The sequence below is a fragment of the Stenella coeruleoalba genome (genome assembly GCF_951394435.1).
Source record: "Stenella coeruleoalba genome assembly, chromosome: 9".
NCBI lineage: Eukaryota > Metazoa > Chordata > Mammalia > Artiodactyla > Delphinidae > Stenella > Stenella coeruleoalba.
Genome location: NC_137155.1, coordinates 94,228,264 through 94,253,294, shown reverse-complemented (window position 1 = coordinate 94,253,294; position 25,031 = coordinate 94,228,264). Strand labels below are relative to the sequence as shown.

General features: G+C 40.3%; 1 protein-coding gene across 1 annotated transcript; it reads right to left on the bottom strand.

The window, feature by feature from the left end:
- Nucleotides 1-11,135: 11,135 nt before the first annotated feature.
- LOC307191281 (olfactory receptor 2A1/2A42-like) lies at nt 11,136-18,482 on the bottom strand (the record flags this gene model as incomplete). Its single annotated transcript, XM_079931216.1, is given in 4 exon segments — nt 11,136-11,658; nt 11,662-11,949; nt 11,953-12,030; nt 18,318-18,482. Coding segments are annotated over 4 exon segments (930 nt in total). The 3' UTR covers nt 11,136-11,259.
- Between the last annotated feature and the right edge of the window lie 6,549 nt (nt 18,483-25,031).

The following is a 25,031-nucleotide window of genomic DNA, read 5'->3' as shown; positions in this document are numbered from 1 at the left end:
ATTTAGGAACCTCTGCTTTTCCATTGCCCTTAGCTTACACTTTCCCTGTTCCTACTTTCTGCAAACTTTTACACAGCCTTCAACATCCAACAGTGAGGTTACTTCCTTGGTGAAGCCGTCCCGCTTCTCTAGTCCAGACTTCCTCACCATTTGGAGCTGATCTCCATGATAGCACTTCCTAGATTTTATTATAATTTACCTGCTTAATTGTTACTTGGGGAGGGCAGGTGCAGGAAGTTGGAGTGATTACAATCTTCATGGCACACTGTGGTCTCTGGTTCCTTTGGTTTGTTCGTTTCCTCCTTTGTTTTGCTCATTTACTCCTTTTGTATTAAAAAAAAACCTCTGTATTGTTTGCATGGGCATATTTTTAACTTAATTTACATAAATGCTGCTGGGCTATCAATCTTATGATTTTCACTTTTTCCGATCAGAATAAATTTGGAAGGTCTAGTCATTTTTTTGTGTGAACCCTTATCCCTTCTATTTTTATTTTCCTTTTGCTCTATTTTCTTCTTCTATCCTCCTTTAATTTTATCTTATATGTGCATATGCATGTGCAAATATATATTTATGAGCTATGTTATATTCTTTTTGGTATGAGAAGTACACACACAGAGATACATACTGATATATACATAAATGTTTATACCAGCTCTTACATTAGCAGGAAGAGGGAGTTAGGGTCCCAAGAATTCCTCTGATGGGGGCTTAAAGTCAAATATTTCTTCTATCATTTATATAAATATGTATTTTATTTTTTTCTCTTATTTAGGAGAAGCTGGAAAAGTGCATTATGTCTTTTGTGTGCGTGCATTTTGTCTTTTTTAGACTAAAATCTCATCATATTATTGAAAGAAAAAGTTGGGTCTTTGTGTATTGCCTCTCCTGATGGCCGTGATAAAAGGCAAAAACTGATAACCACGTGCTGGTTATTTTGAACACAGAGATGATCTTATTAGGTAAACACTGTCTTTCCCTTTTGCTAGTAGAAAGTCATTGGCCTTATTCCTAATCTCAAGCCCTGATGTCTAATTCTGGAAGTATCTTGTTCCCCCTCTCAAAGTCCCCAGGAATTGTCCTTGGGTACAAGTGTACCTCTTCCACCCTAATCCATATTGCCCCATTCTTCTCCCAAATGCAGCCACAACCCCCACAGCTGCACAGTAGTTTTCCATCCTACTCCTAAGAGCAGGCCCATAGTACCCTGGTGTCACCGTGCCCCGAGAGGTCGTGGCAGCAAAGGGAGAGGGGGTGACCAGTCATGTATTGCCGTGTCACAGTTTTGATTGCCAAGGCACAGAAGAGGAGACAGAAAAACGGAGACAAGAATGAAGATGAAGAGAGAGAGAGAGAGAGAGATGCCATTCACTTCAGCAGAAACATCGTTCTAGTTCCTTATGATACAAATATTCCTGCTTCCGTGGCTCCCTCAAGACAGGGCTACTGGAGCCATTAAAGACGTAGAAGCAAAATATTTAAAAGAGTTAGGAGGACAGTTCAATCCTATCCTTTTTTGATGTTCCAAGAGTTCCAGAGAGGTTGTGATCTAAAAGATCAGACCCCTAGCTCCTAGGTAGTGGCCACGTGGGCTTAGCATCCTCTCGATAGCTCAGGCTACCAAGGTTACTGAGCACTTACTTTAGATCGTCTGTGTTCGTGATATCATGACTGCATAAATTCAAGGGAGGGTGCTCATTGTTGTGGGACATAAAATGGCAATGATGACATGGACTCTGTCCCTGAAGAATTTGGAAAATGTAGATGCCAATGATAACATTCTAAAGCAGGCTCTGATAAGGAGGTAAACATCGATGCCAGGGAAAGTTAAAGGAAAGTGTGATTCAAGTGGTAAGGAAAGGCTCCCCTGAAGAGGTGAGCTGCCCCTGGGTAGAAAGTGTGGGCGGGTGTGGGAGATACGTTCCCATGATGGCTGATACTCTGCGCCGCTCCTGAATACCCAGCTTCCATTCCTGACACGTGCCTGACAGTGGTAAAAGCAACATTTTGGAGAAGGAGTGGGCAGCAGGGTGAGCGTGAAGCCTTGAGACATCAACTCGGGTATGTGTGGAGGTGGTGGAACCATTATCACCTGAAATAACCTTCACCCTCGTGGCCCACATCAACCTCCCCCAGCACGTTTTTGCACAAAGTGCTTCTTTCAAAGAATCTTCCACAAATTTGGTCCCCAGTCAAAAGGCATTTTGGATTTCTCGTTTCTGAAGGAAATGTGAGTTTTCTGCTTGGCAGAAGCTATAGCGCCATCTTGTGGAAATAAACGCTTTAGGTCACAAGCCTTTTTGTTCTGAAAAGAGTAGTCATCTTTGCAAAAATCAATCTTGAAATGTGTTCTTGGCTCTAAATCATGCTTGGAACACACAATTTACAAGTAGCAAAAGGTTTCTCATAGATTCTAAATCTTGATGGCTGAGTCAGCAGCTCTCAATCGTGGCAACTTTCTTATTTTCAGAATAATGCCGTACACTTAGGATCCAATAGTCTCTCACTTTAGGATTATTTCTTTTAGGCTCTGTGTCCTCAGGTTTGGGTTTTAACCATGTCCCAAGGGATCCCGTCTTCTTTGAAGTAGCAAAGCAACTCTAAATCCCCAATGAAAATAAAGGAGGAAACACTGGCTGTCATGGCTCTTTTCAGAGGAGTTGAGAAAACGAGGTCCTTTGTATTTAAGGAGCTAAAACACTGTAATGGGGAGCTCAGGGAAAAATGCATACCTTCCAGGAACTTACAGAATCATGTTCTAGAAATTTTATTGGGTCCACTAAAACAAAATCCCTGGGAATATAGATTGTTTTATTAGATTTTGTTAAATTAGATTTTTAGTAGTTAAAAATGGCTCAAACGTCTAACATTCAAACGTTTTCATTCACATTCTCTTTCCCCTGCTTGTCCCAAGAGGTAGATTTACCACAATGCTGGTGAAGCTTAAGCTTCAGAGCCCCTATCAAGGGCCCCTTCCAAGGCCAGAACTAATTTTATAGTCATGAATTCACATTCTTTTTCTTAAAGAAGCTGCCCAAAGTTTTATAAGCTTCAGCCTAGTTATGCTGTTGCTTGTCATCATCATCCCAGTTTCCAGCTTCTCTCTTCGGTTTCTTATGTATCCCTCCAGAATTATTTTATGTACATATGAGCACATACAGATATAGATTATCCACACCTCCTTCCATTATACTTGCTTTTCTCAGTGTAACTCAGAAACTTTCTATGTAAGATATAGAAGAACATCCATATTGGTTTTTTGTTTTTTTTTTTTTTGCGGTACGCGAGCCTCTCACTGCTGTGGCCTCTCCCACCGCGGAGCACAGGCTCCGGACACGCAGGCCCAGCGGCCATGGCTCACGGGCCCAGCCGCTCCGCAGCATGTGGGATCTTCCCAGTCCGGGGCACGAACCCGTGTCCCCTGCATCGGCAGGCGGACTCTCAACCACTGCGCCACCAGGGAAGCCCCATATTGTTTTTTGTTTGTTTGTTGCTAACTTCATGACATTCTATTGCACAGAGGTACTGCTCTTTACTCAATCAGCCCCCACTGGTGGAACTTAGTGTGTATTTTTCTTACTTGGTATTGTTTTTGCCATTTTCTTGTCTCCTGGAGGGTTTCAGAGACTTAGATGGTAGCTAAAAATCTTCGGTGGCCACTGGTTTCAGAAGAGGTAAGGATTAAAATAGGTGAAATCGTCATGGGGAGTGCCAGCCTTGTTAGGTATCTAGGACTGTAACTCTTATCAAAACAGGTCCCCTAGTACCTACTATTCACAACCTAGCATGAATATGTGCATCTGCATGCTTATTTATGATTGTGAAACAAAGGATGGTTTTGCTAAAGAAATTCTGAGTATCTGAAGACAAGAGGAAGAGATCATTGTAAGCCTAGGGTGCCTCTGAAGTCACACTGGGTAGGCGTTGACTTCCCAAAAGGACAAATAGCCCATGAGGTCAGTAATACTCTATCAGTAACATTGCTGCAGCCCACAGAAGGATTCCCATTGCACACACAATAACAATTTGTTCTGCTAGATCTGATGGAGAAAGGTCGAATAACCCAGGCACGGAGCGCTGGATGTCTGCTGCACACCGGAAGATTCAATCACTTACTATCTTGACCCTTGACCGACATCAGCCACTACTTCCTTTCTGCTCTTCCAGTTCAATACAAACAACATGGGAATATCATTTTGGATAACTGGAAATCCAGCCTTTTTACCCTCTGGTGGAGGTAAAAGTTAAAGTATCAGCTGTCCAATCTCCCATTACATCCTACTTTCTGGGAAGAAACGATCACATCCCTGTCTAACAGGTTACCCCAAATCTAACCCTTTGCCCAGTTATGACTTTTGTTCAGACAATCTGTCTTCCTTAGAACTGAACTGTAGTGGGTTTTAGTTAAAGAGAGCACGTTTCAAATCCTCTATCTGTTTTATAAGGAGTCAGGTAAAGTATACATAGAGAAAGTAGGGGAGGAGTAAAGAAAGAAGGTGAGAGAAGAGAAATGATGAATCTGTATGCTGTAGTACTAGAAATAATGTTCAGTACTTTTCAGCTTAAAAATTGTTGACATGTATATTACCATTTTGAAACTCCCAGCACCCCTTTGGAACAGACAGGGCGGGTGGCATCTTATCATCATTTTATAGATGGGGAAGCAAAACAAAGCAAAAAGACTGACTAGGACATACCTGAACTCAGGTCCCTGGGATCCCCTCCTGTCTAGAGATTTGATGATCAGGGCTGACACTGGCTGGGTCCCTCAGGAAGTGGTCTGGGGAGTGTTAGCCGTTCAGAATAGCTCTGCTGTAGTGGGGCCTAGAGGATTTGTCTTGAAGCTTTATTTGGATTGTATTTCCCATAAAATTGAACACAAATCCATCGTACGTGTCAGTGGGAGTGCTGCTGCTGCGGGCCTGGGAGGGGGCTCAAGTCTCTCTATTCCACCCCTTAGTACCACCAGTTCTCTCGAGTTTCACTGTTGTCCTGAAGAGCCAGAGAGCTAGGGAACTCAGAGCCTCTGATTACCTGTGGCAGAGACTGCTAGATGTTTAACAAAACTGTTTCCTATTATTCCTGGGAAGTAACATATATAGGCCACATATCCCAGATTTCCTTGTGGTTTTGTATGACCATGTGACCGAGTTTTAGCCAATGAGATGTGAGCAGAAGAGCCAATCCCTTTTTGGCCGGGCCCACTAAAGCCTCCATGCTTTTCCTCCTTCCAACACACATGACAACCTTGGGAACCACATGGACATGGTGACAGATCCACAAGGTGTGAGGACCCTGTGTCTCTGAATCACCAGTTGATGGCTAATTGCTTACTGGTTGGGAACTCCTTCCCTGAACAAGAAAAAAAAATTGTATTATGTTGAAAAAAAATACCTTGGTACAATTTAAAACAGTCTAACAAAATCCTCAATGATATTAATCTTTGCTTATTTTGTCCTGGGTTCAACTGTAGTGTGTGAGCAAATGTGTGCTGATATGTATTTAAGAGCCAGAAAGTCAAGAGGAGATCAGAATAAGGTAAAGCCTAAATGAACTTTTTCTCTTCCTTTTTTAAATGGCAATACTGACCCTTTACTTTAAAATTTTCTAAAAATGCAGTATTATTTTTTGTAGTACACTTTCCATTTTGAGAGTCATCTTTTTAAGCCTTTAATGTTTATCATTTTGAATATTTTCCTGTACCTTAATATATGTCTGCACACACATACAAACACATGCACACACACACATAGGCTTTTCTCTATAGCAATGAGAAAGTACTATATCAATATGACTTTTTTTCTCACTTACTAGAATCTTCCAAACATTACATAGATAAAACTTGTTTATTATAATAGCTGCATAATATTCCAGAATACAGATTTATAATGTTTTATTTAACAACCCCACTATTGAAGGATATTAGGTTATTTGTGACATTTTGCTATTGCAAATGTTTCAATTTAAAATAAATTTACACATACATATTTTTTACATATATATGTGAATATTTCTATAGGATGTGTTCCCAGAATTGGAATTGCTACATCAAAGGTATGCACATTTTAATTTTGGAAGAGATATTCCCAAATAACCATGAAATCAGTTTATATTTCCACCAAGACTGTGAGGAAATTCCTATTTGCCAACATGCTCAGCCATGCTAGAAAGTATCAATCTTTTTATTTTTGTCCACTTGAGGGGCAAAAAATGGTATCTCATGCTTTAAAATTAATTTCTCTAATTATTAGAGAGTCTATACATCTCTCATCATGTTCATTTGTGGCTTTTACTTGTTCTCCTGTGTGGGGTTCATTTGTCTCTACTGTATCTAGGAATTTTTGCTCCGTTAAAAAACTGGTTTTTGTATTACTATTTTTTTCATTACACATCAATTGAAACTCTGTTAGCTCTATTTTTATCTTTTTCTTAAAATGGATTTTCAGAATATTCAGGCTGATTTTCTTTAGTCTTCCTTAACTATAGGCAGAAAAAGATTCCAAAAGTCCTGGCTACAGAGAGGAAGTATGCTTAGTGATTATGGGTGTGGTCTTTGGTGTCAGGCTGACCTGGATTAGAACCTAGGTTGTGTCATACACTTTCCGGTAACCACAGGAAAGTTCTTATCATCTCTATGCCTCCATTTCTTCTTTTTAAAAATGACTTCAGTAAAGGTACTAGACTCAGAGAATTGTTACGAAGCTTAGACAAGACAATAATGCGTGTATCTCACCACAATGCCTGAAACTTACGTGCTCAATAAATATTAGATAGTAAATTATTATTTACAATGTGGGCAACAGAGATACAGAATTGGACGTTTCAGTTTTATTCCAGGTCCTAGAACCTATCCCAGTGAAGTTACTCTTAACAAGCTCCAAGAAGGCTAATAAAACTTAACTTTTCTTAGAGTGGGCATTTCACCCTATGTTTCAGCCAGCCTTATGGAATTCCTATTTCCTGGAGCACTAAAATATTCAATTCATTTATTAATTCAGCCATTACTCTTGTGTTCCTACCATGTTTAAAGACCAAGATATTCAATTATTTTAAGAATCCATTTCGTTTTCTCTGCCTGGAACTTATTCTATATTCCTTTGGAAAAAGTGAAAATCCAAATTCCAGTGAAATGTGAGGAAACCAGCAGACAGAAAATTAAGGAAGAACCTTAAAGATTGTCTAGTTCGACTTCTCATTTTATAGATGAGGAAACTGTAGACCAGAGGAATAAAACAACTTTTCTAAGGTCATATAGTGATTTAGTGGGGGAATTGGGACAGGAACCCAGATATCCCGAATCTAAGCCAGCACTCTGTTGACTGAATCATGCTGTGCTCAAGGAGGCACCTCTCCTTTTGGCCCAACATGATTTCAAAAATTAGAAACGAACAAAGAGAAGCACAGGTTAAAAAAAGATCAAAATGAGTCAAAGCTCTTCAAAGTTTGTCAAGAAAGCAGGAAGTATAAGACACTCCCCCACTGGTTGGGAAAACATAGCTACATTTTCACCCAGTGGGACAGCATTCCAATTCTCCTTTCATTTGTTTTTGCCCCCTTGCAACAACCCATATTTAACAATGATACTCTACATTCACAGTAAATGGTAAACAACAGTCCTTCAGGTCTGTGGTTGGCAATCCCTTGTCCACATGCCAAAGATGCTACAGGTGCCAATATCAGGCAGCAAGTGAACCTGCTGCCACACATGGATTCCCGTTCCTATCATTTCTGGGAGCTTCTACGCATAACTGTCTCCACCCTCTTGCCAGGTTTTTAGTTTTTTGTTTTTTATAAATGTATTTATTTATTTTTGGCTGTGTTTGGTCTTCGTTGCTGCACACGGGCTTTCTCTAGTTGTGGCGAGCAGGGGCTACTCTTCATTGTGGTGCGCAGGCTTCTCTTGTTGTGGAGCACGGGCTCTAGGCACGTGGGCTTCAGTAGTTGTAGCACATGGGCTCAGTAGTTGTGGTGCATGAGCTTAGTTTCTTGCATTGTTTTCAGTTTCACTTTCCTGCTAGTTGAGAGGCTCTTCCTCCATCCCTGACCCTTGGAGTCACAGTCCTTTCCTGCTACCTCCCTCTCATTTTCACACCAGTATAAAGTGAAACTGCTTTCTTCAGCAAATTTAAGTACTATTTCTATATGGAGCTCAAGGCCTATCTTTGGCTGGACATTGAAAGTTTTTTCTTCTCTCCTCTTCCTTCTCCTGAAACATCACAATCTTTTTGATTTTTATATATTGGTTGTGTCTTGGTAATTAGATTGCCTTTGTTTGATCCCGGACTAGGTACTTATTACCTGTGAGACTTTGGTTAAGTTACTTAATCTCTTTGTGCTTCTGTTTTCTCATAGGGCTGTTACAAAGATTTGAAAAGCTAATACTTATAAGATGCTTAGAAGAGTGCCCCACCATAGTGAGTACTCAGTAAATATGTGTGCACACGTGCACATGCATGTGTATGAACACGTGAGTGATATATGTGAAAGCAGAGATGTCCTAGTTCTGGGTCTTAACACCATGCTCAGGTCTAAACCAAACCTCTAATTTCAATGAGAACAGCCTCCGTTCCCACCCTCTCTGTGCTGCTCCAAAGCTCTGAACATCTTTAGCGACCACGCCCACCGGACTCACTGACCAGGACCAGAAGCCTTCAGTAAGTAATATCTGACTCTCCCAGCCTCATTGTGGCACATATTAGACTGAGAAGGAACCCACACTCTCCTAACATATCTTATGTTGCGATAGGTTAGCCTTATTCTTAATTTAATAACATTGATAGTAATGTACTACATTGTCCTGTTAAGTAGGAAAGGCTTGGGAGTCAGATTGTTGGGGTATGAGTCTCACATTTGCCATCTGCTTAATATTTGCATCTATACAATGGGATGATAATGAGAAATGGATTTGTTATGATGATGAAATGTGGTGATCTCTGTAAACTAGCTGTCAATGTGCAATGGGTGGCACAGAGTAATTAATAGTACTATTAACTATTATTATTATTAACACCCCTTTTTCCATTCAGTTGCCTCTGCTTAGGGCTTTCCATTCATACCCAGCGACTGAAAGTCGGGCTGTAGCACTTGCTAGCTCCTCCTAAGTGAAGAGTGTATGTTTATTCAGAGAGAATCATAGATATTTTTCTTGAGAAAATGAAAAGAGTTTGGAAACAAGTGGCCATCAAAAGCCCAGGGCAGACTGGACAGTGGATTTTGTTGGGTAATTCCCTGGGATGCCATCTGAACGTGTGTGGACTGACTCTCTGATCTCAGAAATTGTAAGACAGATGATAGGATTTAATCAACAAAATCAATTTCCCCTAAGCCTAAGTAGGCATTTAGGTACATTTACTATTTGTAAGAGGATTTACAATTGAGAGGAAACATCCGAATGTGGGGGGTAAAAATGGACAAAGTTATTAATGGATTCTGGGTCTCTACCTGTAGCTACAGTACCGTAAAGAATTGTTATTGATGTGGCTCCATCAGTAATGCCTGCCATTCCACTATCACTGCACACACCTGACGAAGTCAGAGGCAGAGTGTCTATTCTAACCTTCTTGGCCCCTCAGTAGTGGATGGAATAAATTTTTACCTCTAGATAGTCTTAATGCACCAAGCAGTTAAATGAAAAAATAAATATGTTTGATAGAATTAAATATAACGAATGCAGCAAAACTTAAATACTTTATGGGGAGGAAAAGAGAATGCTTTACAGAGTGTCTTGGATCATTTAGTCTCAGACATAAAGAAAGTGGTGAGCTTAGGTGGTATTCAGTACTCAAGGCTCCAAGTAGACTACTGAGGGCGGTGATTCAAATGTCACTCCAGGCAGGAATGTTCAGTGGAGAAAGGACAGCCTCTTCAATAAGTGGTGCTGGGAAAACTGGACAGGTACATGTAAAAGTACGAGATTAGATCACTCCCTAACACCATACACAAAAATAAGCTCAAAATGGATTAAAGACCTAAAGTAAGGCCAGAAACTATCAAACTCTTAGAGGAAAACATAGGCAGAACACTCTATGACATAAATCACAGCAAGATCCTTTTGACCCACCTCCAAGAGAAATGGAAATAAAAACAAAAATAAACAAATGGGACCTAATGAAACTTCAAAGCTTTTGCACAGCAAAGGAAACCGTAAACAAGACCAAAAGACAACCTCAGAATGGGAGAAAATATTTGCAAATGAAGCAACTGACAAAGGATTAATCTCCAGAACATACAAGCAACTCATGCAGCTCAATATCAAAGAAAACAAACAACCCAATCCAAAAATGGGCAGAAGACCTAAATAGACATTTCTCCAAAGAAGATATACAGATTGCCAACAAACACATGAAAGGATGCTCAACTTCATTAATCATTAGAGAAATGCAAATCAAAACTACAATGAGATATCATCTCACACCAGTCAGAATGGCCATCATCAAAAAATCTAGAAACAATAAATGCTGGAGAGGGTGTGGAGAAAAGGGAACCCTCTTGCACTGTTGGCAGGAATGTAAATTGATACAGCCACTGTGGAGAACAGTATGGAGGTTCCTTAAAAAACTACAAATAAAACTACCATATGACCCAACAATCCCACTACTGGACATATACCCTGAGAAAACCATAATTCAAAAAGAGTCATGTACCAAAATGTTCATGGCAGCTCTATTTACAATAGCCCAGAGATGGAAACAACCTAAGTGTCCATCATCGGATGAATGGATAAAGAAGATGTGGCACATATATACAATGGAATATTACTCAGCCATAAAAAGAAATGAAATTGAGCTATTTGTAATGAGGTGGATAGACCTAGAGTCTGTCATACAGAGTGAAGTAAGTCAGAAAGAGAAAGACAAATACCATATGCTAACACATATATATGGAATTTAAGAAAAAAAATGTCATGAAGAACCTAGGGGTAAGACAGGAATAAAGACACAGACCTACTAGAGAATGGACTTGAGGATATGGGGAGGGGGAAGGGTAAGCTGTGACAAAGCAAGAGAGAGGCATGGACATATATACACTACCAAATGTAAAATAGATAGCTAGTGGGAAGCAGCCGCATAGCACAGGGAGATCAGCTCGGTGCTTTGTGACCGCCTGGAGGGGTGCAATAGGGAGAGTGGGAGGGAGGGAGATGCAAGAGGCAAGAGATATGGGAACATATGTATAACTGATTCACTTTGTTATAAAGCAGAAACTAACACAGCATTGTAAAGCAATTATACTCCAATAAAGATGTAAAAAAAAAAAATGTCACTCCAACTGGAAATGACTTTCCTTGAACAGTGCTCTCTGCAGGGCACCCTTGACCTCTGTGTTCCTCAGGCTATAGATCAGTGGGTTCAGCATAGGTTGAAAAAACTGTAAAACAGGAAAAGGATCTTCTGCCAGGTGGCTGGATTTGGGGGCCGTGTGCATGACGATGGCACTGCCAAAGAAGAGCCCGATCACGCAGAGGTGGGAGCAGCAGGTGGAGAAGGCCTTTCTGCGGCCCTCACCCGACTGCATCCTCAGGATGGCAACCAGGATGCGTGTGGAGGAGACCAGCACCAAGCAGAGGGGCCCAACTAAGACAAACACAGAAGCAACAAAGATGACAACTTGGTTGAGCCAGGTATCAGCACATGCCAGTTTGAGGACAGACAGGATTTCTCAGAAGAAGTGGTTGATTTCATGAAGCCCACAGAAGAGCAGTCTCAGGACGAGGCCCACGTGAACCAGGGCCAGGAGGGAGCCACCTGCCCAGGAAATCACCACCAGGGTGATGCAGATGCTCCAGCTTACAATGACAGAATATTGGGGGGGGGGGTGGCAGATGGCCACATACTGCTCATAGGACAATACCGCCAGGAGAAGACACTCGGCATAAGCAAAAGTCAAAAAGAGAAAGGTCTGTGTCATGCAGCCAGCAAAGGAGATGGGCTTGGCTGGACTCGGGAGGTCTCAGAGCATCTGGGGCACCGTGTTGCAGGCATACGCTATGTCAATGATGGCCAGGTGTGAGAGGAAGAAGTACAGTGCAGTCTGGAGTCCAGTGAGATAAGCCCCAGGATGACCCTGTTTTCCAGCAGGGTGAAGGTGTAAGACAGGCAGAAGAGCTCAAAGAGAAGTATCTGAATCCTTGGGCCAAGACAAAATCCCAGGAGAATGAATTCTGTAACCACTGTCTGATTTCCCCCCATTTCACTATGAAAAGGATAAAATGGGATTGCTCAGGACAGAGTTATCAAAAATATCTAGACATTATTTCATAAAAATAGTCATTTTTAAAGGACAAAATTTTAGGGTGATGACTAGTTTTTCATTAAGTTAATCACTTAATCTATCATCCAGTTTTATAGGAAGGGGATTGTGTCACCAATGATAGGTTACCTAGAGTCACTGACACTTGTGATGGGGAGAAAGACTGTCAAATCAAAAGAGGAAATAAAATAACCATGAAATAGGGATGATCTTGGAGCTGCACGTGTCAACATCACAATGAGGATTTCTGGGATGCAGAAGTAATCAGTAATGGAAGAACTCCAAATATGGGAATTAGAGTAGTCCTAGAAAAGAGATGTAATTCCAGTTTCTCAAGAGAAATATCAACTGCGTCACTTTCAGCAGCTGAAATCAACCTTTGCTCTCTGAAGCAGCTTACCTGATAACAGGAGGAAGAAAAAGATAAAACGAAACTTTTACGACAATGTGATTGTTTAAGTTGCTAAGAAGGAATCACTGGATATGCTCCATGTGAGCTCTCATGAGTGATGAAATCAAACCAACCACTGGGCATTTGGCTATTAATGTACTGATGGGTTCACACTTACTGATTTACCAAATAACTTTATTGAAAAACAACCGTTACAATTTGTAGGAATTGGATTTGGGGGGCTGCCCAGTGTTCATGTATTGTGAATCTAGACTTGTGCGCAGGGGTGTGAGTCTGAAGTCAGGCATTCACACATCGTTTTGAAGGCTGTGGCGAGTGTGGATGCACACTTCAAGACATAGTTCCCTATGTGCTTGCACTTCAAGACATAGTTCCCCATGTGCTACTTGTAACCCTACTACTCTACTCCTATCAAAAGAGAAAGTCTAGGTCATAATCTAACTGGGAAAGGCCATACCTGGAACAACAGTGTGTTGCAGGCCTCGCCATCTGTGTGACGGCTTAACGTTTGCATCATGTTTCATTTGTGAAATTCAGAAAGACAAGAAATGACAATTCATTAAAAAATCAACTCTGCCCTACTTCAGCAACACAAGAATTGATATCTGCTTTACAGATAGCTAATTTCTTTTTGGTAAAGAGAAAATTTAGTGAATTTGTCATTTTACAGATTTACATAGCATTAAATTGGTGGCCCAGTATTTGATGCTTCTGTGAATTGGTGATGTACCAAACAATAGTTGGCTTGTCCTTAAGTCCTGGATAACAGCTGCCTCAAAATACCATGTAGAAATCTAGCATCTTTGCTGGTGCAAACACTTAGTTGCACCTTTGCTGGGCAAAAATAACCTGGGGCTGAGCTACTGAATTTGCGTCTGCTTGCCGCTAAAGAAAAGACTTCTCCAGGGTTAATGTATGGAAGGGTGCTTTTGTTGATAAGATCCTGGTCCAGTTGTCGTTATACCAATGGAGACATTAATGAGATGCTCCCTGAGGACCTTGGAAATAAGAGAAACAATACTGATTTTGGGGAAGCAAAACTTGTAAAATCTACTCATAATGGATGGGAAGAACTGGAGGAGGAAAACAAGAAAACCTGTGTAGACATATAACTGGAAAGTTCTGAGTGCATCCAAAAACTCCACTCAAGGAGCTCTGATGCTATCTCACGGAAGAGGCGGAAGAGGATCTGATCGTGACTCAGGAACCCAAATGTGACAGTTGTGTGAGATACTTGTCTACAGTAAGACTGAGGAATAAAGAAGAGGGTTACCCATGGGGCCAGTGGTTATCAGCACGTCTTCAGCACTGTCCTGGGGAGTGTGGCCTGATGGTATGAGATTGCTGTTCTCCTGGCAGGTCTATGTCTACAGCTCAGATGGCTTGAGTGATCAGGGATCAATAACCCTCACTGATAAAATCTCCAGTTAACCCCCCCTGCCCCGATTCCATGCTCACCAATCAACTGGGAGGTATTAATTTACCTTCTTATGCAGATATTTTGACAAAGAGGGAATGTGCTGGTAAGCAAAGTTCTTGCCAATCTTTTTATAATAAATAATTCCATTCAGGGTTATTCACGGTTCGTTTTTTGAGTTTGAGTAGTACGATACAGATGAGAAATGAATAAAATTTCCGAAGCTGGATCTACAAAGTGAGGGCCAGGCCCTAGACAGAGATAATCACGTAGAAATACAACCCAAGGAAAGCTTTTCTGAGAAGCTAATTGAAATCCTGAAGGACATCCCCACTAGATTCCTCTCTAGAAGCAACAAACGACTGTTTTTTAAATAAGTATTATCAATAAATTATTATATTACCAAGACACAATAGAATCTACCATACTATGAACTCCTAACATGCGACTAAGGCTTATTTTTTTTCAGGAGTATATAAAATACTCCTGTGCTAGGACAACCTTTTAAATTTATTTGGAAAACATATTAAAATATTTAGGTGTGAAAATGAGTTTGAACCTGCATCTTATAAAATGCTTAATCTCTTTATTCAGTCCTCCTTTATTTCCTTCTGTAACTTCCAAAATGATTAGATAAAGGAAAAAGAAACACTACTTACAAAGTATGAATCTCTTGGAAACCTAAAGGGAGAAAAAAGAGAAAGAAGGTCCTAACAAGTACATTAAGAGTCTTTACAAAAACAGTTGACATATTGACAACTGGATTGTAACCCACTCCTTGTGAACAAGGAACAGGTGTATCTAGTTTTGTAATTTTGGCACTTAGCAAATGTTTACTGAGTGAACAAATGAATGAATGAATACACATAAATGAGTGAATGCCTAAATGTTGAAAGTTTGGACCATTCTTGGACTGGGTCTGTAATTTCTGACTTGCTTAAATTTTGACCATAATCATACCCAATTAAGGACATTCATCCCAAAGCCAAAAAGAACACTGACTAAAGTTTGATAATAACAACTGTAGAATCTCAAAATGTTTAAGTCCTGAACCCTTGAAAGACACTTCTATTTTCTTTCTTTGTTCCCTCGTATTTTATTTCATTCTACATGTTATTAAAAGCATCTTACCTGAACTCAAATGGATTGAATTTGCTAAAGGACTAGCAGAAGTGAAAGGAGAGACTAAGAAAGAAATTAAATATATTGTTGTTCCGAATGCAACATTCAAGCATTGTTTGATGCTATAAATGATACATCTTATATGTATGTACAAGTTAGCATTTTAAAAGTTGGCAAATTGTTTTATGACTAATATGTTATCTATGATCTCTGTGGTTTCAAAGTAAATATCTAAGATTGAAATCATTTCTTTATACACGAACAAACATGTCAGCACTAGATGTGGCCTATGTTTCAAAAAGTAAAATTTAAGACCTGATGAACTGACAAACTCTTTTCTAATGTTGTGGGCATGAGTCACATAGCATTCCTAAAAATGAAAGCTATTTTTAAATCCTCAATTCAACTTAAGTACTGCATGTTTTACTTTCCAGTTATATGAAATATTTGTTACAATTAATGTACTCAATAGACCCCTTCTCTGATTCTTTCCTAGATCAAAATATTTTAACATTTCTCTTGAGTTGTTTTCCTTGACCCATGTGTTAGTTAGAAGGATGTTGTTTAATCTCCAAATATTTGGGGGATTTTCCAGCTCTCTCTCTGTTATTGATTTCTACTTTAATTCCATTATGATCTAAGAACAGACATCGTATGATTTCTGTTCTTTTACATTTGTTCAGGTGTGTTTTATGGCCCCAAATGTGCTGTATCTTGGTGAATGTTACATGTGAGCTTGAGAAGAATGTGTATGTTGCTGTTGGATGAAGTGGTCTATAGATGTCCGTTATATCCAGTTGATGGATGGTGGTGTTTAGCTATATCCTTATTGATTTTCCTCCTGCTGGATTGTTCGTGTATGAGAGTATATGGCACTACAGAGTAGTAATTAAAGAGCATAAGCTTAAGGACCAGACACACATCTACTACTTGGATGACTGGGTATAGTTCTACACCGCTTAGCCCTAGTATTAACGTTTTTGAAAGGAGAAAAGTGATAGTACCTATTTCATGAGGTTGTTGTGAAGACTGAGATGGTACGTGTTAAATAGTTAAATGATTTAACTGAGACAAAAAACTGAGCACGTTCCTGCCACACAGGAATTGTAAGTATTACAATGTAAGTCAACAATGCGATTTTGTGGATAATATACAGTTGAAGGATCAGGAAAGCAGGTTTTGGCTTCCGACCTTTCAATGGTTTTATTGGGAAAGTGCATGATTAGTTGAAGAGATATTAGGGATTAAAAAGAGCACAAAACTGTGACGATTCTATTAAAAACTACAGAGATTATCCTTTAAGTAGCAACTCCTTACCTTTTCTTCACTTCCCTCAACCACACACACACATACATTCATGTACATTCCAGGTTTGGGAAAGTCTAACATTTAAAGTATTTTCTGTGTGTCTGACACTGTTCTCCAAGTTATGGATAATGGATAAGATGTGTATGGGCTTCATAGATTATATATTGTGGTTTTGTTGACGAGACATAAACACAAGGACTGAACTAATGTCATTCTCCCCTGAAATGAAAGATCACTCCATAATACATCCCAGTATAATCTTCCTTGGTTTGCAAAAATGATTCCATATTTTAACTTAAATCTATCACACAGGCTTTTCTTATTTTTTTATCTAGCGTCAATGTTCACAAGGTTATTGCTTTCATGCAGCTACATAACCACTGTATAGAACAAAGTTAACCAAATTCTACACATACGTACACTATTTGTGAGGAATATGTTCAAAAAGTTAGCATTAACTTTTCCTCAAACTGTCCCCATAGCAGAATAACCATCAGTTCACATTTATAGAAGACTGAATTTCCTTACCTATGCTTAAGAATAGCACTATAAAAGTGAGAGTTAGGAGTTTGGGATTAACGTATACACACTACTATATACAAAATAGATAATGAACAAGGACCTACTGTACAGCACAGGGAACTCAATATTTTGTAAAAAATTATTTCTTTATTTATGGCTGTGTTGGGTCTTTGTTTCTGTGCAAGGGCTTTCTCTAGTTGTGGCAAGTGGGGGCCACTCTTCATCACGGTGCGCGGGCCTCTCACTGTCGCGGCCTCTCTTGTTGCGGAGCACAGGCTCCAGACGCGCAGGCTCAGTAGTTGTGGCTCACGGGCCTAGTTGCTCCGCGGCAGGTGGGATCCTCCCAGACCAGGTCCCAAACCCGCGTCCCCTGCATTTGCAGGCAGACTCTCAACCACTGCGCCACCAGTGAAGCCCCGACAGTTCTATTTTTAATAAGAGTCTTAGATAACCTTATGCTGAGTTGGGTTTGGGACCTCTTAAGATAATATCCTCCTAGGTCACTGTCAACCCCGATACCACCATCTTTTCATAAAGCCCTCTCTACTCCCAGCACTCTCTTCAAGGCATTCTTTACTTCTGAATTCCTAAGAGTATAGATAAGGGGGTTGAGCATGGGATTGAAAAGTCTGTGAAACAGAAGAAGATATTTCTTCTGTTCCTTGGGGTTCCCATATCTGGGTCCAACATACATGATAATGGCTATGCCATGGAAGAGTCCAACCACACAGAGGTGAGACGAGCAGATGGACAAGGCTTTTCTTTGATGTTCCCCAGGCTGGATCCTGAAGATGGCACAGAGGACACACATATATGAGCTTTCAATTGAGAAGTGTCCCACTAGCACAGAAATCATTCCAGCCAGTACCACAGTTTCATGGATGTGTGTATCTGTACAAGCAAGTTTGAGAACAGCCATGATTTCACAGAAAAAGTGATTGATTTTCTGGGATATACAGAAGGGTGAGGGTAAAAGTAACACTAGAAGAATCAAAGGCAGAAGGACTCCAATGGTCCAGGAAATCACCACCAGCATGATGCAGACTCTCCAGGTCATGACGGCAGAGTATCAGAGGGGCTGGCAGATGGCTACATGGTGATCATAGGACATCACCACCAGGAGAAGACATTCTGTGACAGCAAATGTCAAAAAGACAAAGCTTTGTGTCATGCAGCCAGCAAAGGAGACAGGCTTGTCAGGACTCAGGAGGTTTACCAGCATCTAGGGCATGGTGTTGCAGGCATAGGCTATGTCAGTGATGGCCAGGTGTGAGAGGAAGAAGTACAGTGCAGTCTGGAGTCCAGTGAGATGAGCCCCAGGATGACCCCGTTCCCCAGCAGGGTGAAGACATAGAACAGAGAGAAGAGCCCAAAGAGAAGCATCTGAATCGTTGCATCAAGGGCAAATCCCAGTAGGGTGAACTCTGTGATACATGTCATATTGTCTCCCATATCCCTATGACACAGGAAATTCAGTTAACGTCCATGGTTAAAGAGAAGTCTTTGAAAATAGATTTATGTCAACTATACCTTTCTGTGGTATAAAAAAGTGTTCAGAAACACTTTCAGTGAATTTTTGTGTTTTTAAATGAATGCTTAAAGAATTTATTTGGGGCTTCCCTGGTGGTGCAGTGGTTAAGAATCTGCCTGCCAATGCAGGGGACACGGGTTCGAGACCTCGTGCATGAAGATCCCGCATGCCGTGGAGCAGCTAAGCCCGCAAGCCACAACTACTGAGCCTGCGTACCTAGAGCCCGTGCTCCGCAACAAGAGAAGCCACCACAATAAGAAGCCTCTGCACCACAATGAAGACTAGCCCCTGCTCGCCTCGCCGCAACTACAGAAAGCCTGCAGGTAGTAACGAAGACCCAACGCAGCTAAAGATAAATAAACAAAACAAATAAAATTTTTTAAAAAAGAATTTATTTGGTAACCTTAAAATATATACATACATACACATAAACACATATATACATATATTTCCTTTCTTGTTGTTAAGTTTTTACTAGAGGCTAAGTTTTCAAAATATTGGTTTGGCCAAAAAGTTCATTTGGGTTTTTCTGTAAGATGTTAAGATGGTACGAAAAACCCGAACAGAGTTTTGGGCCAACCCAATGACTATGTTGCCACATGTTAATAGAATACATAGTTTTTGTTTCTCTCACTGAGATACCTCATATCCTTCAAATAAATTCTGCTTTTCTTTGCTCATATTAGAGTTACTTCTGTTTTTTTTTTTTTCAAAAACTATGACCCTTAACTGATACACATGCTAAAGTCCTTAAGCTGCAGTACATCTAATCTCAACTTGGAAGGGCTCATCAAGGGCAGGGTATACTAAAGGTAGATGTACCACTTCCCAGATACACCATTAGCCTCTCACCTACCTGTCGAAACACACTTTCTACTCCTGCATCTGTTGTCACCTCCACAACTAATATTGCACAAAATCTCTTCTTGTTCAAATATAATGACTTATTTTCAGCCTAAAGTCTATTTTTTCATATTTAGCTTTTCAAAATACTTAGATGAACATTTATATGAATGACTGAATAGATTTGTACTGTGTTGTTTATCTAAACACAAAAACAGATTCAGTAACTTTGTTAGATTTTGACTCAATATTGATGAACACTCTAGAAATACCCAGTTTTGGATACTGTCTCTGCACGTGATTGGCAATAGCTAGAGGACTTCTGTGAGGGATGCTGCAAAGGGGTCTTTAAATTCCTTGAGACATTGAACTAAATCATCTTTCTTATTCTATGATTCCACAATTAGAATGTACGTAGAAACGTGATATTGCCCTTCTTGCTTAAATTTTATTCCCATTTTTTTTTTTGCATTACACGGGCCTCTCACTGTTGTGGCCTCTCCCGTTGTGGAGCACAGGTTCTGGACGCACAGGCCCAGCGGCCATGGCTCACATGCCCAGCCGCTCCACGGCACGCGGGATCCTCCCGGACCGGGGCACGAACCCGTGTCCCCTGCATCGGCAGGCGGACTCTCAACCACTGCGCCACCAGGGAAGCCCTATTCCCATTTTTTAATGTAAAATCATCTTGTCTTGAACAGAGCAAGAGTGAGAAGTAATTCTCCATTTAAATGGCTATAAAATTATCAACCCATTTAAAAATCATCCCATTTGCCTTCTTACTCCCCTATTGCTATTCCAATGATAAGTGTCAGGTCCAGAAGTTTGAAAATAAAATAATTTGGTATTTATTGATTTCCTATTACATACCTACCATTGTTCTGAGGGTGGAGCTATCAATGATAGGAACTCTGTACACATACTAACTGCTTAGACTCTGGTCTCATAATACTGTACATAAATACATAACTATTTGTACACTTATCCAATAACTGAATATTTGTCCTTATATATTTAGATATTTGACTTCCCCCTATACGTGGTTTTAGATACTGTCTCTGCAGTGGTTCTTTAAGCCTAGTGGTACTTTAAGCCTAGTTTTTAAAACTAAAAGGTACTGGACTTTTTTGATTAATATTAAACATTTACCAGAAAGTCGTACACACTTATCTCGTTACCTTAAAAATAGCTACCAGTAAAAAATAACCATTCATATATTGATTATATTAACATATTGATATATTGCTTAATAGTATCTTTTACTCAGCCTACTATTTTTACTATCAATGAGAAAAATTTGAGCATTAATAAAAATATACTTTTGCATGATATTGAAGAGTGACAGTGAAAGCTAACAGGCAATGAAAATGATGCTAAAATATATTTGACCAGAACTCACAAAAGTAATTAAGAAACTTGTGTATCTAGGGATGATTTTTGTGTAAGGACCTCACAAAATCTTCATGCAGAAAAAGCAAACATACCTGGTGTGGCTAAATTTCCTGATGGTGCTGGAAGGCTTGTTCCTCCTCTGAGAACTGCCAAGGAAGGATATTGGCTTTTCATGTTGCCTAAAAGAAGAGAAGGCTTTATTCATTTATTATCTCCACAGGGCACCTTCTCAATTGTCATGAGGGCTTTGTGTAGGGCATGAGACAGTAGGTCTCACTTACACCAGCGTGCTCCCTATAGAGACGTAAAGAAGCCAACCACTGTTCCCCTTCTGAGACTGAAGAGGATTGGCAGTCTCTGTCTCTGAGGAAGCCAGAGAAATAGCGAGATCTTTAGAGGTTAAGATAAGAACAGGAAATACCTTCATAATTAAAAGGATACATACATATTAAGTCACTCTGGTGACCCCATATTACAGGTACCCAAATATAGGAATTTATTATAGTTTCATGAATTTTTATGTTGTTCCAGCTCCCAAACATTCAAGAGGCACTCAGGAGATGCAGAGATTCATCCCTGGTTATCGTCTGACAGTGAAATAGAAACCTGACCTTAACTCCCAAAGCCATATTTCTTTTAACGTACATAGTCCTGTTTCCCAGCTGCCGTGAACCTTATAGGAGAATAAACTTGTATTCAAAGGCGATAACCATGAAATCATTTTAGATAGCGACTCAGAAGCTGCATCCTTGAGCACAGATCCGGAAACGTGTGGGCGCCCCTGTTAGGGTTTCACGGTGGACATGCCCCGCAGCTCGGTGATCTGCCTGGAGGGTGAATGAATAAGGCCCAAGGGCTGAGTGAAGCTTACTTTTGAAAAACTTCCCTTTTTGATAATTTCCGGACCTGCCCTTATGGGAAAGATAGAGCTCTGTAAAAGCAGAGGGCCAACTCCTGTCCTCTCTACCCTTATGGTGGGGCTGGTTATAGGTATTCTACCTATCGGAGTAGGCAAATACTACTATCCCAGTCTATACTGGAGGAATACAGTATTCCAATTCTTCAGGGTGTTATCAACAGTCCACTGCCTTAAATCTGTGTGTCAGGTTACAATTTCTATCAGGTCTACAAGTTCTGAGCAATGCAATATGTGTTGGAACCCGTGAATCCCTTGGTCATTTGCCCTTTGTCACTTCCTTTGCTATGAAATAGGCCTATTGGACTGAGATGATACTATGTGGGAAACCATATCAGAAATCAGATAATCTAATGGCCCTCCAAGAGGTACTAATCAAGATACCGCACACAAGAAAGGGAAAGTCACACCTGTGATGTGTGTCATCTGCACTCACAGTGAATCATTGCCCTTTGTAGGGTAGAAGGAATCAGCATGTCGCCAACTGACTTATTGGTCTCCTTAAGAGGAAGGTACCATATTGAGAACAGATACTCAGCACAGTAAAGCAGCCTTGGTGAGGTGCAGACTGTGCTGGTGCAAAGCCCCCACCTCTGTTACCATGCCTAATGCATTTGTGTGCTCACTGTGTAATCACTGGAGTGGCTGAAAGCAGAGGCTGCCTGACACTTACTGGCTATACCTGGTTGTTTAATGCCTCTTCTGCAATGATGTCTCTGATTGGCATGAATATGGGATGTACAGATTCATACACTTTGTGTACCATCCCACATCTTTTTCCCATACCTCCATTCACCCAATATTCCAACTGTCCTCCTTCCAGATCCATTATCAGTCAATCAACACATTTGCCATTTTTCAGGAGTCCATGAATATCTTATCTCAGGAAACTTTTCTCTCCACAAGGTAGAGGAATAGTTGAATGGCTAGCTATGGGCAATGACAAGTTTACCCTCATTAATTACCTTTAAGGCCCCCCACCTGAGTGTTACATATATTGCACCAATATATCTAGCCAAATCATCCTTGTATCAGGCCTTTCTTCCTAAATTGTCAACTGGCTGTAGGAAATCTCTTGGAGATAATACACACGTGTGCACACACACATACACAAAAATACATACATACATTAGAGAGAAGCATCAGTGATACAGGTGATATGGGGATCTGGGCCAACTGTCCATCCAACTTACTTTGTCTTCTGCACCTGCTCTTGTCCTACGTTATACCACATTCAGAATATGATGCGTGATTGCTGTGATCACTCTCTCCTATGATTTGGTGAGTCTGATAGCATCTCAGTTCAAGACAGGCAACTCTGGATTTATAGTAACTTGATACTCTATGATTAGTCTCTCCCAAGTCTCAGCAATAGGTGAGGAATGGTGTTGAGAAAGGTGTATTGTCTTCTGCTGAAGATGGAAAGCCTTGATGCGGAGTCCCTGTGGGCTGTCCCATGATTCACCCATTGGGGCTTACCAGAGACATCTTTATCTACCAGAGATACCTTCAGATCCACATGGTCTGCCAGTCAGAAGTTCCAAGTGCTAGAGCTATAAATATTAACTGTATAGTTCAATGAATTTTCATATATCAATACGCGTGTGGAAGCACCATCCAGACGAAAGTACAGAGCATCTCCATCACAAGAGAAAATTCCTGTGGCCACCTCATCGCTAGAAATCACTTTCCTACTCCGTGGTAACCACTATTCTGACTTCCATCACATAGATTAGTTTTGCCTGTTTTTGAATCTCATATAAATAAATTACACACTATGGATGCTTTTGTCTCTGGCTTCTTTGACCCAATATAATGTTTTTGAGATTCACCCACGTTGTTTGGGTATCAGAAGTTCATTCTTTTTTATGCTGCGTAATATTCAATACGAACATTCCAAAATTCACTCACCTATTCTACTGTTCATGGACATTTGGGTTATTTCTAGTTTTTGGCTATTGTAACTTAAGTTTCTATGAATATTCTTATACATGTTTTCACTGCGTATATACCAAGGAATAGCATTACCAACCCATAGGATAGGCACAGATTTATTTTTAGTAGGTATTGCCAAACAGTTTTCCAGCGTGGATTTATAATTTTACATTCCTACCAGCACTTGATATTAATTTTGTAATTTTAACCACTGTGGTATTTCTCTGTGATTTTATTTATATTTTATTGATGAGTAATTGTATTGAACACATTATCATATGCTCGTTGACCTTTTAGATATCCTTTTTTTTTTTTTTTTTTTTTTTGCGATACGCGTGCCTCTCACTGCTGTGGCCTCTCCCGTTGCGGAGCACAGGCTCCGGATGCGCAGGCCCAGCGACCATGGCTCACGGGCCTAGCCGCTCCGCGGCATGTGGGATCTTTCTGGACCGGGGCACGAACCCGTGTCCCCTGCATTGGCAGGCGGACTCTCAACCACTGTGCCACCAGGGAAGCCCTAGATATCCTTTTGTATGAAGTGCCTGTTCAAATCTTTTGCCCAATTTTTGAGGGTTTTTTTTTTCCCCTCTTGTTAATTTGTAAGCATTCTTTAAAGAGTCTGGACATGAGCATTTTGTTGAATATAGGTACTGAGGACATCTTTTTCCAGAATGTGGGTTCCCCACTGGTAACATCTCTCAAAACTATGATACAATATCATAATCACTATATTGTCAAGGTGCATAACATTTTCATCAGCACAAGAATCTCTCATGTTGCCTTTTTCTAGCCACATCGACTTCCCTCCCACACCCACTCCGTCCTTAACCACAAATCAGTTCTATATAATTTTGATATTTCAAAATTAGTACATAAATGTAATCATACAGTGCGATTAGTAGATAATCTTTTGTGCTTGGCTTCCCCCCGCCCCCCCCGCTTAGCATAATTCTCTGGAGATTCAACCAGGTTGATACATGTGTCAGTGGTCTGCTCCTTTGTATTACTGAGCCATATTCTATGTATCCCAGTTTAACTATTCGCCTGTTGATTGTTTCAGTTTTGAGCTATTACAAAAAAAGCTGCTATAAACATACACGTACAGGGTCTTTTTGGGGGAGCGGGGTGTGTTTGTATAAACATAAGTCTTCGCTTTCCTAAATTTGATTTTTGGTATTTTAAAATTATTAACTTTTCTTAATTCATATTATATGGTTATAGTGCTATGAAAATTGTCTGTTCATATTGGGTGAGTTGTGATTGCTTTTTTTTGAGGAAGTGTTCCATTTTGTCTAAGTGGTCAAATTTATATGTGTTGAGTTGTTTACAATTTCCTTTATTATCCTTTGATGTCTGCAGTGATGCCCTGTTTCATTCTCATATT